Genomic DNA, 16,964 nt, shown 5'->3' with positions numbered 1-16,964 from the left:
AAGTTCACCAGTGTTTCTGTCTTTTTCCATCGTTTTCTCGAGGACAGGCCTCCACCCTGACAGGTCAGGGAAGACACCCAAGAACAGCTGGCAACCGGTGCCTTATCTTGCTCCCTAAGGCAGGTCTTTCTTATGATACAAGTTCCCCCGTCATCAAATGGAGGTAATATCACTGTCAATCTCTACCTTCTAGCCTGGCCCGATGGTTTTGGCTTGGCTCCTTTGTACGCATCACTCAAGGTTACTTAACTAGCTTTCTTCTCCATTATTTTTTTTATCCTTTTTTTCTGAAGTTGACAACCGCAACCCTTACAGCTGAAATAGAATAGACAAACTTCGAGAGGACTCCTCTGTCCATTGAGAGGACAACGAATGATATGCGAGAGTTATCGCCAGGAATCACTTCTTCCACTAGACGTTTCAATAACCGCACCATGTCATCATCAAACTCGGACCTCTTCCATGCCAGTTCATTTCAAAGACCTCTTCCATGACAACAGATCTAATAAGTTGACATCGCATAAATTCTGATAACATTTTCTATAAAACCAAAATTTCTAGCAAACACCGTCAGTTGACTGCAGAAAATCCGAGAACTACACACATAAATAATTTTGAACTCAAACAATTTATGGACCAATGAACATCTCCAGGAGCAGGTTTGTTTAAAATAAAAAAATGATAGAGCTTGGTAAAAGTTTTTGGGGAAAGATTTAAATTAAAAATGTACTTGAAAAATATCTTGATGCAGACCCACCCACTATTTATCGTTGTGTAGTTAAAACTAAAATGCATGTTTTATATAGTAAATTAATTAACTTGAACAAAAATCAACAGTATTTTTTTGAAAATTGAATAGTCAAAAAATAAAATTCAAGATTTAATAATCAAGAAAGAAAAACTATATGGCAGGAAAAAGAAATGGAAAAAGAAAGAAAATAATAGCACACTAACACTCCATTTTCAATCTAATCTCATCTTTGACCGTTGAATTTTTATAAAATTTTAGAAAGACTTTTATACATCTTAATTAATTTGAATGAAGCACGGATTTTGAAACATCAACTATTCTATTTTCCCAAAACTTTTGTCAAACCGAGTTAAAATGATGACCCTATTGTCAAAATAAGCAAGCTAGTGAAGATGCATGTGAAGAATTACGGGAAGATAATACGAGAATGATTAAAAACAAAAGAATAAATGTTTAGTTTATTAATATTTCTATAAAACTTGAAACAATTACACAAACTGTCACACCCTTGTAAACCCAAGGCAGCAGAACATAGAAACAAACAGACACTCCACGCAGACAGAATTGCCTAAAATGATCACGTGCAGACATCATACAATATACACCACCTCTGACTAGCAGTGGGACACTCCAATCAGTCGCCATGTCTTGTAAAAGAACATAAAGGAATTAGCATAGAGATTACTATCTTGTTGCCAAGCAGCTCTTGAAATAGTTCCAAGGATTGTATCACGAAAATTTTTGGATTATGCAGCAAGTACTACGATCACAATGAGAATCACTATCCCGAATATCACCATGAGCAAGCAGGCCTGCATTCAAGACGCGGGGGTTAATCATGAATATAATTACATTAAATTGAGGGGAATCCACATCTTGAATGAAAACCCCCAACTTGAAGCAAGGGCAATATACCATTTCTTTCATCAATATTTGATGGGATAATTTGCATAAGAGAAACAGTTCATATTCTTAAATTATGAAAAAGAAAATGCATCTATCAACTTGAAAATGCAGATGGCATTTAGATAGCAAACCCATTCTGGATTAGGAGGGTCCAATCAATTAAACAAGAAACATAAAAAGAAAAGGTCAGTACAAAAAAAAAAAAACAGGGATCCACACAAGGCATGTCAGCACTCTGTAATTTACTTCGGTCACAAAAACAAACAGCACCACCACCACCACCACCACCAGTAATAGTACCGATGATAATAATCAAAAGGGGAATAAATAATGAGGTGCCATAAATTACCAGAGAAGAATTTGATCTTTGAGTCTTTGCAGCTTTCACAAGTTGGGATTTTCCCTGTGCTGTTGCAGCCTGGGAATTTTCAATATGGGAGCCAATATCATCTGTAGCATACCCAGAAAAAGGAAAGTTTAATAATGATAACGAATCAAAATATATGAAGCAAGTTCTTTGTTCGCAGACAATATATAACTTACCAATCATAGTTCCTTGTTCATGGACAAGAACAGCAAGATCTTTAAAAATCTCATTCACCTCACCAATTTGCTGCTGAATTTCATGTATTCCCTGTTCTCTCTCCTCGATAACAGCCTCATTGAAGGCAATCTCATTGTCCAATAGTAGGACCTCCTGTCTGCATCAAAATTGAATTCAAAGCTCAGAATTATTTTCTTTCAAGTCAATTAAAAGTCAAGTACACAGCAAGTTAAGCAACAGGCTTATTCAAAAAAAAGAAAGGGATGATCCTACTTTTAATAGTCTGTCCTGGGCTACCTCTGAATTGTAATCAGAGCCAACTCTTGTATACAGTTTTTCTGGAGAGTACATGATAAGGCTGTGAAGTTACAAACTAATTTCTCATCTCGAGGATGAAGCATGGAGGTCACCATTAATCAATCCTGTTGCAAACTTCCGGATGACAAGACTTCTATACACATTTCTGTACTAAAAAACCTCTCCATGCACAATATCCCTTTGGTCCTACAGATTTTAGAATCAATGATAAAAATGAAAAGTGTATGCAGCTAAAGGTGGCCGACAGTTTTTGAAAAACCTGCAAATGTTTGTTGGTTCTAAAGTATAAACTTGTTTAAAAAATACCCCAGCATTTTCAACACCATGAACAAGGAATGGTTATAGAAAAGATACATGGCTTGATAAATTCTCCCAAAGTTAGGACAAAAAAAATGAAAAGGTTATTAGTAGCCTATGTTTTTGAGCGGAACTCACCTTCTTGACTCCACAAGGAGAGCACGTTGTTCTGGACTTTTATCTAAACTTACATCTATTTCACTGGCTGTGTAGCTGCACAGAGCACCAACAAACACAAAATGTTAGAAGAATATACAAACATCACAAATCTATTTCATTTTATCAAAACAAAAGGTTCATTATAGCAAAGAAAAAACAGGAATCTCAAATCTCACATAATAACTATTAAGGTCTCCTAAAATAATCACCTGGAAGGAAGGACTGCTTGGGGAACAAAAGGAGTATATGCCGTTTCCCTCTCAGCTGCAAGCCGCTGAGCCTTCTGAAATTCTTTCAAAACTGCTTGAAAATCTTTTGCTAATTTAGCATCAGCAATCTTTTTGCTTTGCTGCAATTACAACAAGAAAAAAGAAGGGGAAATCTAAATGTTAACTGTCTAGTACATTGGTTGAAAAGCATTTCTGAACAGAAGAGAAAGGTGAGCAATTATGGGGATGGAATTGCAAGGGTTCTATGGGATCTTGAGGAACTTCTGAATCTGAGGGGTCTCTGGAAAATTACTCATTAATATATATGGTAAAGAACAAGAAGCAAACATACACTGACTCCAGCATAATGATCTGTTTCACTAGCTTGTTTAAGTCTGGCTGAAGTATCCTTCACCAATTGCCCAATATGTAGCCTTGTTTTATGCCTGTTGTGCAAGAAAAATCAGTACAACAACTCAAAGTGGAGGTTCCTTACACAGGTATTTGGTTGATAGAATTCAATTAAACACAGAAGGGGAGAGACTAACAGCTAGGCATTGACAAGATGCTGCCGGTGAGGATTTCAAATTACAACACATTCTGAATTCTGCCATTTTCTTTGAACAATATATTATTATGGAAGTCTCACATGCACTTTAATATTCTGAGCAAGAGAGAACAAACACTACCATCGAGAATTTTCAAAAACAGACCAAAAGAGATTGATACAATTATGTCCCAACTAAAATTTATGAGAAAAGTTCTTACGATATAATGTTGAACATTCTTTTCCAAAGAGTCATGAGAGTAGTCTCAACTCTCAAGCATGGCTGCAAAGACATTAATTACTAACAGAGTCCAGGTGTCCAACTCAGGCATGCCCTATGTTCTTTCTAAACTCTTAACTATTTTTTTGTTACTGGAAATTTTGCTTCATCTCTCCTTGGGGCACAAAGAAGGCCAAATACTGACATATTTAAGAGCTGAAACTTCAATTAGGCTTCAGCATGATGATTAATGTGCAAAACTAGGCTAGCCAACCAGTAAGAGTCAAGATGGAAGGACCACTTTTTTCAGCATGAGTATACGTTGGTAGAAAGTCCCGAACATCTTTAGCAGCAATTATTTATTGGTTGTAGATGGATTCTTGAAAACCAAAAAAGGTTCCACATAAGTACCAGTATAGAGATTTTTTAGTATTGCCAGCAACTAAGTACAGCCAAGGGCATTGCAACAGAGCCATCTGGGCTATTAATGTGAGATACATGCAATTAGCCCAGCACATTCACACACATGCATCTCTCATGCGTGGCCTAGATTGGGCAAATGCAACAACCACGATTGTGCTTGGCATCGTTTCTCAAAACTTTTTGAATAATGCTAGCTAGAGATAACAACAATCACGCTGAATGCTCTTCACCGGGTAATGTAGCAATTTATGATAAGCAATTCCTATATGATACCTTCCACATTACATAGCAATTAGAATGCCAGTAAAATTGTTAGAAAACGAACAAGGTAACTACCTTTCAGTGCAAAAATCGTCTTCTAATATATCATTAGAATCTCAATAGTTTTCTGATTCTATTTATTCTCAGAAGTACCAACAATTTTCTAGCTCCTGGAAAAAGACAACCAGACCTACAATTTCTTCATTTGAACTCCAAAAACGCAATAAAATCACTTCAAGAATACTACCCAGACAGCAAAATTACACATTTCCACGATCTTAATAATTCAATTCTCAATAATGAAGAAAAATCAACCATAATTCTGGATATTTAGTCAAAACGACAAACAAAGAAACTCAAAACGGCAAGAAAATAAAAAATAAACTTACAGCTTCTCCCGGAGCTCAGGCGTGTCTTTAGGAGTCCCAAGGGTATTAACAAGACGCTGAAAAGTGGAAACGGCAGTGTTGATCTGGAAGATTCCAGAAGCAACCGCTTGCGTGGCATCTTGTTTGCCGTTGATCAGCTCTCTCCTTGAAGATTGCAAGGGTCGTCCCGCCTCCAGATCTTGAAAGCTCATTATTATTATTATTATTATTATTATTATTATATAATTCGATTCAATTTGATCGAAAATCCCTGACCAACCCTTTCTCGAAAGATAAAAAGAGGGGATTTTTTTTATTTTTCGAGAAAGGGAAGAGAAGCGGGTTGTTTGGGTACAGGAACAATAATCTATTAAGGTTAATGGATGTGAAGCTTATAGCACGGCGTTAATTGAGAGAGAATTGTTTAGATCATCTTAGAGAGAGAGAGAGAGAGAGAGAGAAGGGAGAGGAAATGGAATGATGATGTGTGGGACGGGAGTTGCTGTTTTTTTTTGGGGTTTCTGGATTTGAATATTCGGTGCAGGCACGTTGACGTGGATTTGTGGACCCCTGAAGGAAAGGAAAGCCACGTGAGAAAAGAGTGTTTGGTAAGAGGAAAACAATTGCTTCGCGTGGGGATGGTGGCGATGTGGACAGATGGTTGCGATTGCTTGCTCCTCCGTTTCGTAACGTGGTTTATGTTTTTTAAAATTATTTTTTATTTGTAAAATATTTAATTAATAGTTTTTGTTTTTTATGATTTTAAGATACTAATACTAAAAAAAATGTAAAAAATATTTTAATAAAAAATATCATATAACACATTATTAAATACATACTTGATGTTTTGTTAATTTTAATTGGAGTTTTTAATTAGAGAAAGGATCAATGCCTGACCTTGTGAATTAAAGTGGCGTTCTGGGATGGAGAATGGCTAGTGGCTACTACTTCATTGAGGATCGTAGTATTTTGGTCGTGAACAGGGCCTGATCTCTGTTTGTTGTGGTTGCTTTTATATATATATATATATATATAAAAAGCTAATTTATTTAATTGATCTAGAGAGTTCTTGAATTTATTTATTAAAAAAAAACATATTTATGACACTTAAATATTTTATTAAGAAAATAATAGGGACTCGTAGTACAGTCAGTAATCTAATTAATATTCCAATAGCAACGAAGTTAGGATTTCCGGTGATTACAAGAAAAAAAAATAATGGTGTGTTTGGTATTGCGGTTGTTATTTTAGTTGTAGTTTTAAAAAAATTGTTTTATAAAAAGTATTTTTAATTGAGGTTGGTTTAAAAAAAATATATGTTTGGTTAAAACTGTGGTTGAAATTGAGATTGAACAAAAAATAGTTTTATGTGTTAAGTTAAAAAAATATTTTTCAAATTGAAGTTATAAAATAATTAAAATATATATATATATATATATACATATATTAATGATTTTTAATTTAAATATTGTAGATTTAACTACTGTTATTATATCATGAAATAAATAATATTGATATCAAATATTTTTTATTATTCCATTAAACTATGTGCAATGTTACATACGAAATTTATCCAACAAGGACTATATTTTCCATGGTTTTTTTAAGCGCGCAACAACAAAAATTGAATTTTTTAATTTATTTAGTGTTATTAAATAATAAAGATTGTGATATCTTTATTATTGGAATTGCAATCAAAATCCACAAATGCTACGTCATCATGCGATATCTTTCTAATTTATGTAGTGTTATTAAATAATATTAAATACTAGTTTTTTTAGTAAAATACAATTTTTTTTAAAAAATGTACAATTTCATTACTTACAAAAGTCATTCGACAAGAACTACAGTTTCCATATGATTTTTTGAGCTTCCAATAAAATTAGGTAAAATATTATCAGAAATAAAATTAAGACTACAGTATGAGTAAATTTAATTCACCTTAAACTAATTTTAAAAAAAATATATTGTTCATGATTAACTGCACTGATTTTTCAGGGGGGGAAACTAAACTTTTCTCACCAATTTTTCAAAAAAAAAAAAAACAAACATTGCGACAGTGGAGCCATGCTCCATTGTTCCTAAAAGTAGTAACGAGAAGCAGCAAAATGCTCCTTCTCCAATTCTTCGACAAGAACTACAGTTTCCATATGATTTTTTGAGCTTGCAATAAAATTAGGTAAAATATTATCAGGAATAAAATTAAGACTACAGTACTAGTAAATTTAATTCACCTTAAACTAATTTAAAAAAATATATATTGTTCATGATTAACTGCACTGATTTTTCAGGGGGGGAAACTAAACTTTTCTCACCAATTTTTCAAAAAAAAAAAAACGAACATATGGCTCCACTGTTCCTAAAAGTAGTAACGAGAAGCAGCAAAATGCTACTTCTCCAATTCTGCGGCTGGGCAGCAAAATTCAGTGGACCCTACCAGCTAAAATCAGGTTTGTTTTCTTTACCAAACATTAAAATGTGTGGCTGCGGATGAACCTGGCTGCGGGTGAACCTCACCGCAGCCACATTACCAAACACCATCTAAGTGAGGATGGAAATTATATTCCATCAATGTTCACAAAAATTTTCTTGTAAAAAATATAAACAACAATACCTTTTTTTTTGTTACAGATAAACAACAAACAACAATACCTATTTGAAAGAAATCAATGAAAAAAATACATGATTTCTTGCCATAGTTGTCCATTAATATTACAAGAATTAGTAAATAACTAGTTATGTGACCTGTGCTTCGATGTAGATCAGATAATTTTATTTTCTATAAAAAATTATATTTGCAGGTTTTTTCAATGCATTTCTATAATTTAAAAAATCTAAATTCAAATAAAAAATTATTTACATACATGTAATCAAATAAATAAAAAATTATATTTATGGATAAATAAATAAAAAAGTTATTAACGATATCTACAAATAAAACTTGAAAAACCTTTTTTTACCCAAAACACCATAGAAACCGTAATAAACATATCCATAACCTAAAAAAAATCACCACAGGAACCAAAATCAACCCAAATTCAAAAATCAACCAGAGCTTATATATATTGTTCATGAACTTGAAAGGTAAAAACACCTAATATAAGCTCCCTCGTCAAATGGAACCATTTGATAAAAATATCGTTTATTATGATGGCTACAACACTTTTCTCTCTCTACCACTGAAATCCAACGATTTCTCTCTCTCCTCTCTCATCAAACACTAACAAATAATAAAAATAAATTTTTGTACCAAAATTGAATTGGAAAAATATTGAGGTACTAAAATTGTATAATTTGTATGATTTTTAAAATTCAAGGATTAAAGTGCATCTTTTGCGAGACTTGTGGCATGCCACTCATGTTTGGTGTCTTTTTCATTTTGATCTCTTTTCTTTCAATTCCATATTTTCATGAAAAATAAAATGTCTTCAATTAAGACTAAATCGCTGGAAACAAAAATTTGAGAATTAAATTGAAAAAACACAAAAATTTGCATAACTCATCCACAATAATGTGTGAGAGAATGAACAATGGTGTCTTGCACGGTGAAAAACCCACACCTTTTAGAGTGATATTTAGCTAGTTATTTGACTATCGTTCCGCTGCAGGTCAAATATTTTTTTCAACAAAAAGTTAAATATACAGGCATTTGCAACATGTTTTGTTTATATAAATAACAAAATCAAAAGGTTTATTAACGCATCTAATTAAATAAATCGAGAACCATCCATGTCATTAAATGGAAAAAAAATGGTCATTAACAATAACTACATATATATCTATAAAAGTTGAGAGGCGGATGTAAATTAAGATATTTGATCTTGTAATATTATTCATTCACCGATTATGTTCAATAACTTTTTTTTATTAAATTTAATCTTTCTATTTAATCAAATGATAGTACAAATAGATACATGCATAAAATTAATTGAATAAAATCAAAGGGAAAAAAAACATCTAGCAAGGTTTCACTTGTTATAAATAATATCCAAGAATAAATATTTTTCATCTTTAAAAATAAAGTTCAATTATATAGAACATCAAAAAATATATGAATTATAATAATCTCTTAGAAAATTAAATACACATAAAAAAAACCCAACTACTATTTAAAAAAAGTTGAATGCAAAAAATATAAAAAAAAAACATGAGAGAAAGGCATTAATTTGAATGCAAATTAAAAATTACTTTTAAAAAGCATGATTTTTTATGAATGGAAGAAATTTTTTTTAAAAAAAAAATGTTAGACAATGTTGAGTATGGCCTATTTAAAAAGGGCTCGAGTTAAGGCCTATGTTTTGAAAAAACAATATCCAAACAATGCTTCGTTTTGACACGTTGCCTGGTATTTTCCAGATTCCAATCACCGTTGTAACCAGGAAAACAAGGTCTATGTTTTGTTTTTACTTAAAAACTCATTTTCAACATATTTTGATAAAAAACACCTAGAAAATATAAAAAATAAAAAAACCTTGAAAAAAACTCATAAATGGCCTTAAAAAAAAAAAACAAAAAAACCTATACAAAAAACCAAAAATCAATCCGAAACAAAAAGGTTTTCTTAGCTTGGATTTGGTTTTTAAGGTAATTTAAAGGTGAGAAATTTAAACTTTTTTCATCAAATGAAACCTTTTGACATCAAGATCGATCTTTTTATGGCCAAAATTGGTGTCAATATTGATTTTTTTTTCTCTATCTTCAAAATCTAGCCTCCTTTCCATCTACAACCAAAAACTGAAAAAATAATAAAATAAAATTTTATATCAAAATTGAATTGAAAAACTATTGAGGGATCAACCATGTATAATTTGTAAAGTTTGGGGACTAAAGTAAACATTTTGTGATAACTTTGAAAGCATCACCCATTTGTGATTTTTTTTAAAAAAAAAAATTTCTCATCTATCTTTCAATTTTTTATTTAGTTAACAAATATGATTAAATTATCTTTTAATCATGCCCTAAAAGATGCAATTGTAATAAATAAATAAATTAAAGATCAGGATAAAAAAAAATTGAATAATAAAATCCATAATAAAATACAAGGAGGTGAAGAATAAACACTAGCATAGTATTTATACCAAAACATTTAAAAAATATTTGTAATTAACACCGTGATTTATTTCGATACCATTCAACTTTAAGGTATAGATAAAAGTGACAATCAAACAATGATTATTTAATTATACCAAGCCAATTACAAATGCATTTATTTAAATTGTTGATTAAAATCATTGCTCTTAAAATGAATTGATTTCTAGATAGCATGGATCAAGTTAATTTTATCATTTATTTCTATGAAAGCAGTAAGAAAAAATTGCTAGAATATTGGCTATTAAGATAAATTATTGTTTCGAAGTAAATAAAAATCATTACAGAATCATACGATCTACCTCACACTCAATTTCTCAACGGTTTACTTCTCTATTCTATATAACCAAATCAAACAACTTTGGATCCCCGCTATTACAATTTTATGCATAAGTTGTCCATTTAATTTTCGACTTCGAGGTTGGAATATATATATATATATATATATATATATATATATATATATATATCAACAGTAATTTCATCAATATTAAATAAAAGTACAAATAAATTATTATTCTCGCACTGCATCTTGAAAGAAAAAACATAATTTTCTATGAGAAAATGTATATGACAACACTACATCTAGGAGTGATCATTTTCGGTTCAGTTTTTATAAAAAAAAAATAATTAATTTGATTTTTTAAAAAAATAAAAAACAAAAACGGTTCAAGCCGATCGGTTTCGGTTTATTTTTAAAACAAAACTCGATTCAAACCGGTTTTGCTCAGTTTTGTTTTGATTTTTTTTTGTTTGAATTCGGTTCGGTTTTTTCAATTTCAGACTTATGTAACCGAACTGAACCGGTTAGTTTTTCTAAAATTTTAATTAATTTAATCTATTTTTTTCACGGTTTATTTTTTCAGTTATTTTTTTTTTATTTAATCAGTGTTTGGATTTTTTTCTCCACCTAACTACACCAATAATGTAAGACAGTTTACAGATAAACGATTGATCATGTTTTTGATAATATAGGTGATAGAAAGAACTCCCTGAAGTTTTCAAATCTAAACAACAATCAATCATGTTGATAAGATATATATTCAAAACTACCAATTAATATCAAACTCTTCCATAAAATTATAATATATTATCAATCATTTATTTATCAAAAAATAAAAATGGATAGATGACTTCATGTACCTAAATACTGGTTTCAAGAAACAAAATAATATAATATAAACTAAAAATAAACACAAGGAAAGAAGTTGTTGCGACAAAAACGACAACTAAACAATTGTTTTATGAACCCTGTTTTTTTTAACAGTATATATAGGAGGACGGGGAAGTGTTTTTACATGGGTACTTGAATATATTTTTTTCCAAAATTTAAAATGTTCAATTCAACACTTCTTAGAAAATTTAGACATAACCATATGAAGCTAGAGAATCATGAATAATATTAAATTTAACATGCACGGAAATTCTTGATATAAATTTTTAAAAGAATTTTTTAATTTTATCATTTAATATTAATTTTAATAAGTGATATACTTCATAATTTCTTTCGATTTATTTTTAATGAAATTATTTCGATTTTATAATTTGGATCGTGAGTTTTACAGGCTAGACATTTTTACTCGAGTTTTTTTTGTCATTTTAAATTTTTTTTTTCTCAACTTCATCCTTTAACACTAAGTTGATTGAGAATTGAGTTTTATAATTATTATTTTTATTTACTTTCTTTGGAGTTGTCACGATCTCATAACCTAGTCGTGAGTTGCGGGTTAGCTAGGGTGACTCGTGATTTTTTTATGATTATTTTTTTAATAGAATATTGTTTTTCAATTTCATCATTTAATAATGAGTTGATCGAGGTTTGGATATATATATATGAAGTCACATCGATCTTTTTTATTTGGGTATGATAAGTTAACCCGGGTTGATTTAGATCATTTTTTTTTTCAATTTAATTCTTTAATATTGAATTGATTGAGAATTGAGATTCATATATTTTTTTTATTTGCTTTCTATAGGGGTATCACGATCTTATGATATAAATCGCAAGTTAGGCCAATTGACTCATGTCCCCCCCTTTTTTAGTTGATTTGTTTTTTTAATTTTATCTTTTAATATTGAGTTGATTGAGAATTATGCTTTATTATTTGTTTAAGTTTGTTTTTATGAGGTTATTATGGTTTTATGACTCGAAGCACGAGTTTGGTTGGTTGACTCGAGTGCTTTTTTTATGTTTTTTTATTTGATATATTTTTAATTTTATTATTCAACATTAATTTGATTGAGAATTGAGTTTTATAATTTATTTTAATATATTTTCTATGAGGTTATCTCGGTCTCATGATCAATTTTTGAAAGGTTAACCCTGGTTGATGTGACTAATGTTTTTAGTTGAATATTATTTTCAATTTCAACATTAATTTGATTGAAAATTGAGTTTCATAATTTATTTTAACATATTTTATGTGGGGCAATCTCGATCTCATGATTAATTTTATGTGGGTTGAATATTGTTTTCAATCTCATCTATCAACACTGGGTTAATTTAGAATTAAGTTTAATAAAAAAAATTTATTTACTATTTACAAGGTTATTAGGGTCTTATGAATCAAGTAATGGATTTAAAAAGTTGATCCAAATGAATCTAATATTTTATCGTTTCAATAATTAAAAAAAGATATTGCTTTAATTGTTTTTACTCAAACTATATTTTTATCAGTATTTCAAGTTATCTTTAAATTTACAAAATTGACCAAGCTACATAAGATTAATCTTTATATAATTTATTTATTTATTACTAAAAATAGATTAACAACTATTGAATATTTTTTTATATCAATTTTTATATGTATATGATCCACAACAAAAGCAATTATTTTCTACACATGCATCTTCTTGGTGAAAAAATAAAATAAGGTATAGTGCTTCAATTATCATACATCTATGTTGATAATTGAATTTCGAAACCAAATCAAAACATGTTCACTTGACCACTTATAAAATCATAAACTGCTCCTGTTTTTATTTAAAAAAAGAAAAAGAAAAAGAAAAGAAAAAAGCCGCGGTTACTTACAGCAGCAATGCTAATCAATCTCTCACGTGCCGCGACTGCCGGCATCAGTCCTTACGAAACATAGATCTATTTTTTTAACCTCCCCCTTCTTATAATCTCTCCCTCTCTTCTCCTTACGAAACAAACTCTTCTCTCGTCCTCTTTTAACAGCTCCCGTCCTTCCCCTCTCTTTTCAACGCAGCTCGCCATGTCGGTCAGTAGCATCACGTCCTTGTATTTTTTTTTGTTCTTAATTTATTCTGAATCGAGCAATTTCGATCTCTGATTGATTAATATGCATAGATCTATTTTCTGCTTTGCTATTTATTTTTTGGTCAATCTTAAAGCTTTGTTGCTTGCTATAAATTATTTTTTTGGTTTATTTGTATGCGTTGTTTCTAAAGATATTTTTGTTTGTTTGGTTACTGAAATATTAGATTTTCATTATTAATTTCTTATCTCGATTGATACCGATATGATTTGCTGATACTAAAATATATCTTTGTTCGGTGAGGATGAGTGTATTAGTGCGGGATAAATCTTTCAATGGCCTCAATGCTTGCGACGAGGAAGTTTAGTGGCTTGGTTTGTATTACTAGATCATAGCAATCATAGGTTTATTTAATTTCTAGTTACGGATGTGGAGTCTAAGAAGGATTTGTAGTCCATTAGTTTCTCATAATTGGAGCTTTGATTGTGAAAATTGTGAGTGATCCTTCATTTTTGGCTCGCACAGTAACATGGAAATGAAATATTGGAGACTAAGCAAGATCCCACCAGTAATCGTTATTCTGATTGGTTTCTTCACTTTTTATATTAGATTGGGATGAAGTTCGTAATTGTTTCTAAAACCATGTCTATTCATGCAAAATAATGGTTAAGTTAAAATTTTGCAAGGCAATTTTTGTTAACTGAGGCTTAAGAATATTTGGACTATAATTTCTCCATCTTTATTTGAATATGTTAAGGTGTAGCCAGGGCTAGTGGACCATTAAGCTACCACAAACCAGAAGCAAAAAACTAGACCCTTGAACTAAATATTTTATGTGTGAAAGTGTGATTGCGAATGGAGATTAGCCACCAAGCATACAAGAAGAACAAGAGGCTGGCCTGATTGCCACTACACTTATTTTACCTTGCTAGATTTGGATTTTCAGTCAGTTTGATGCGCTTCATGTCTTTTGGTGCAGTTTTCTTTGTCCAGAATTCTTTCACACGGTCTTTGCATTTTCTTTTCTCTATTTCATCCCTTTCCTTCTTTCTGGATTACTGATATTTCTTAGGGTTTCATTGTAGAGATTTTTTCTTATTCTTAGACCTGGCAGTGGAGCAGCAAAGCTTATTTTTTATTATTTTTTTATTAGGGCCTTAGGTGACAGTTGATACTGTGAGTCACTCTTTGCAAATCTATATAATATCGGGGCTTAGGATTTCGTTTCAACCTTACAGGCCCTTGCTTTGATGTAATTTTCCATAGTCATTCTATTATTCAAGTCTGAGATTTCTAGTTTATGAGCTGTGCTTGCCATCCTTATTTGTCATTATGGCTCCACAGGGCACTGATTTTTTCATTACCTTTTCTTTTTTGCAGGTAAAAACAGTAAAAGTCAGCAATGTTTCCTTAGGAGCATCTGAGCGAGACCTCAAAGAATTCTTTTCTTTTTCTGGTGATATTGAATATGTTGAGATGAAAAGGTATTGTGCTGTTCATTTCCATATTCTCTCCCCTACTCTTTCTTCCATTTTTCTCTGTTGTTTGAATACCATCTGTTATGCTTGTACAGTGATAATGAGCGATCTCAAATTGCATATGTTACCTTCAAAGATTCTCAAGGAGCAGACACTGCTGTTCTTCTCTCGGTAATTATATTTCAGTACCTGCATCACCATTAGATTAATGGGCCATTTCTTTTTATGTGCATTGATTTTGCCTCATGAGTTCAATTAATGTCTTTTTCCCCTTGAAGGGAAATGATCACGATACAGAATCCTCTTTTATTGAGAATATTTGCTTCTGAAGTCATAGGATTTTGTGTGTTCAGATCATGCTTGAAGCGTTGTTGTTTAACTTGCAATATTATGTCAGCAATGATCACAGGATGATCATCGCAAAACTGTCATCCATTGGAAAAAAAGAACATTATTTGTTTTTTGGAGCCTAATCTCTGTGATCCAATGGCTTCTCATATTTCTTTTGATAAGCGAAGGAAATTTATTAAAAAGGTCCAAGAGGGCTGTCAGTTTACATAGAAGGAAAAATTTATATTCAAAATAATGAGTCTATAAACTATGCTGTGTTGGTTACATTTATAAAAGCTTCATCTGCATTCCGTTAACTTGAAGTCCTAATAGAGAAGCCTCTTCCCTTGCCAATGCCATTTCTGTTCCTTTGCAACCAAAATATAACTTAATGAGATAGTACCATAGCCATCTTGTTTCCTTCATAAAACCTCCACCCCTAGCTTCTCCTTCCAGAACTTGTGTATGATGAGAGTGGCACTCATCACCATTCAATAGCTTGTAAAGTGCTTTTAGGTCAAAATTAGTGTAGCAACAGGTGTTTGACAAGATCCATCCCTTAAGATGATAGCACCGATTCACCAACATTGTTCCCCTCCTTCTGTAGGTTATCAGTATTCAAAATCTTACTTCAATCTGCCTCCCATTCAAAAGAACAATGTAGAGGGGTACTTTGTCTTCCATATCACTAGTTTCTTTGGGAAATCAGTTACCTCCTCGGTAAATTGCTTTCTTAAAGCTCTGTAAGAAAACTTTTCACAGATAACTGAGCTATTTTCGAAGTTGATAGGGTTTTTCTGAATATACATGGTCTGCTTTTCTTAAGCAACATAGTAGGTATTGCTCTAAACTGTTTTTTATGTCAGGGAGCAACAATAGTTGACCTTTCTGTCACTGTGACTTTGGATCCAGATTACCAGCTTCCACCTGCTGCTTTAGCAGAACTCTCTGTAAGAATGTTGTACTGAACTTCTGTTAGCTGATAAACCCTAGCACTTTACTGAACTGGTTATACCCAACCATCTGCAGGCAACAGGAAATAAAGCTCCTGGTGATGAATCAGCTTTGCGGAAGGCAGAAGATGTGGTTAGTGGCATGCTTGCAAAGGGTTTCATCTTGGGCAAAGATGCAATCAACAAAGCAAAGGGTTTTGATGAGAAGCACCAGTTGACTTCGACAGCCTCAGCTAAAGTTGTTTCTTTTGACAAAAAGATAGGTCTCACTGAGAAGATTAGTGCTGGCACCACTGTTGTCGGTGACAAAGTCCGGGAAGTGGACCAGAAATTTCAGGTTTCTGAGAAAACCAAATCAGCATTTGCAGCTGCGGAGCAGAAAGTCAGTACCGCAGGATCTGCCATAATGAGTAATAGGTACGTGTTTACTGGGGCTGCTTGGGTGACTGGTGCATTCAATAAGGTTGCCAAGGCAGCTGGGGATGTTGGCCAGAAGGCAAAAGAAAAGGTAGGAATGGCTGAAGAGGAACAAAAGAGGAAAATGGTGGATGACTTTGCTCAGGTCCACCTATCCGAGTCTCCCAAAGCATCCGGTGCAAGTGACCAGAAGCCGTCCAAGCCTCCACCCGCGCAAGGTTTGATTCTTTGATTTACAGTTGTAAATTTTTCAAGTAGAACGTTTGTATTTTATTGTCTCTTGATTACATGCTGGAGTTCTTTCAGCATGGAAAAAGCTGTGAATGTAGGACTGGTTGCTCCAATTAGTTGGATTAGATTGCATGCAATGTCTCGACTTCTTCCCCCAGAATGACAATGTACAAAATTTCGTTAAATCTTGTTGTTTCTGTTATTTTCTTTCTCACCGAGGGTTCTTGATTTCTAGTCATATAC

General features: G+C 31.9%; 2 protein-coding genes across 3 annotated transcripts; one reads left to right on the top strand and one right to left on the bottom strand.

Moving 5' to 3' along the window:
* Positions 1–1,182: 1,182 nt before the first annotated feature.
* On the bottom strand, positions 1,183–5,500 carry LOC118039229 (syntaxin-22). The gene is made up of 7 exons (XM_035045872.2): positions 5,025–5,500; positions 3,537–3,630; positions 3,185–3,324; positions 2,955–3,029; positions 2,201–2,358; positions 2,007–2,107; positions 1,183–1,563 (listed from the first exon to the last, which is right to left on the bottom strand). The coding sequence occupies exons 1-7, from the start codon at positions 5,213–5,215 to the stop codon at positions 1,498–1,500; spliced, it is 825 nt and encodes a 274-aa protein (XP_034901763.1). The 5' UTR covers positions 5,216–5,500; the 3' UTR covers positions 1,183–1,497.
* A 7,657-nt stretch (positions 5,501–13,157) lies between these two features.
* LOC118039228 (binding partner of ACD11 1) lies at positions 13,158–16,923 on the top strand. 2 transcript variants are annotated; one of them, XM_035045870.2, is made up of 5 exons: positions 13,158–13,315; positions 14,693–14,796; positions 14,886–14,961; positions 15,987–16,070; positions 16,150–16,923. In XM_035045870.2, exons 1-5 carry the CDS (start codon positions 13,310–13,312, stop codon positions 16,720–16,722), a joined length of 843 nt encoding a protein of 280 aa, XP_034901761.1. In that variant the 5' UTR covers positions 13,158–13,309; the 3' UTR covers positions 16,723–16,923. The 2 variants fall into 2 exon arrangements, with proteins under 2 accessions (XP_034901761.1, XP_073265690.1); XM_073409589.1 differs by lacking the exon at positions 13,158–13,315 and adding an exon at positions 14,422–14,564.
* The last annotated feature ends 41 nt before the right edge of the window (positions 16,924–16,964 follow it).

This window comes from Populus alba, chromosome 1 (genome assembly GCF_005239225.2).
Source record: "Populus alba chromosome 1, ASM523922v2, whole genome shotgun sequence".
NCBI lineage: Eukaryota > Viridiplantae > Streptophyta > Magnoliopsida > Malpighiales > Salicaceae > Populus > Populus alba.
The sequence above is the reverse complement of the archived record's forward strand: the minus strand, read 5'-3'. Positions and strand labels throughout refer to the sequence as shown.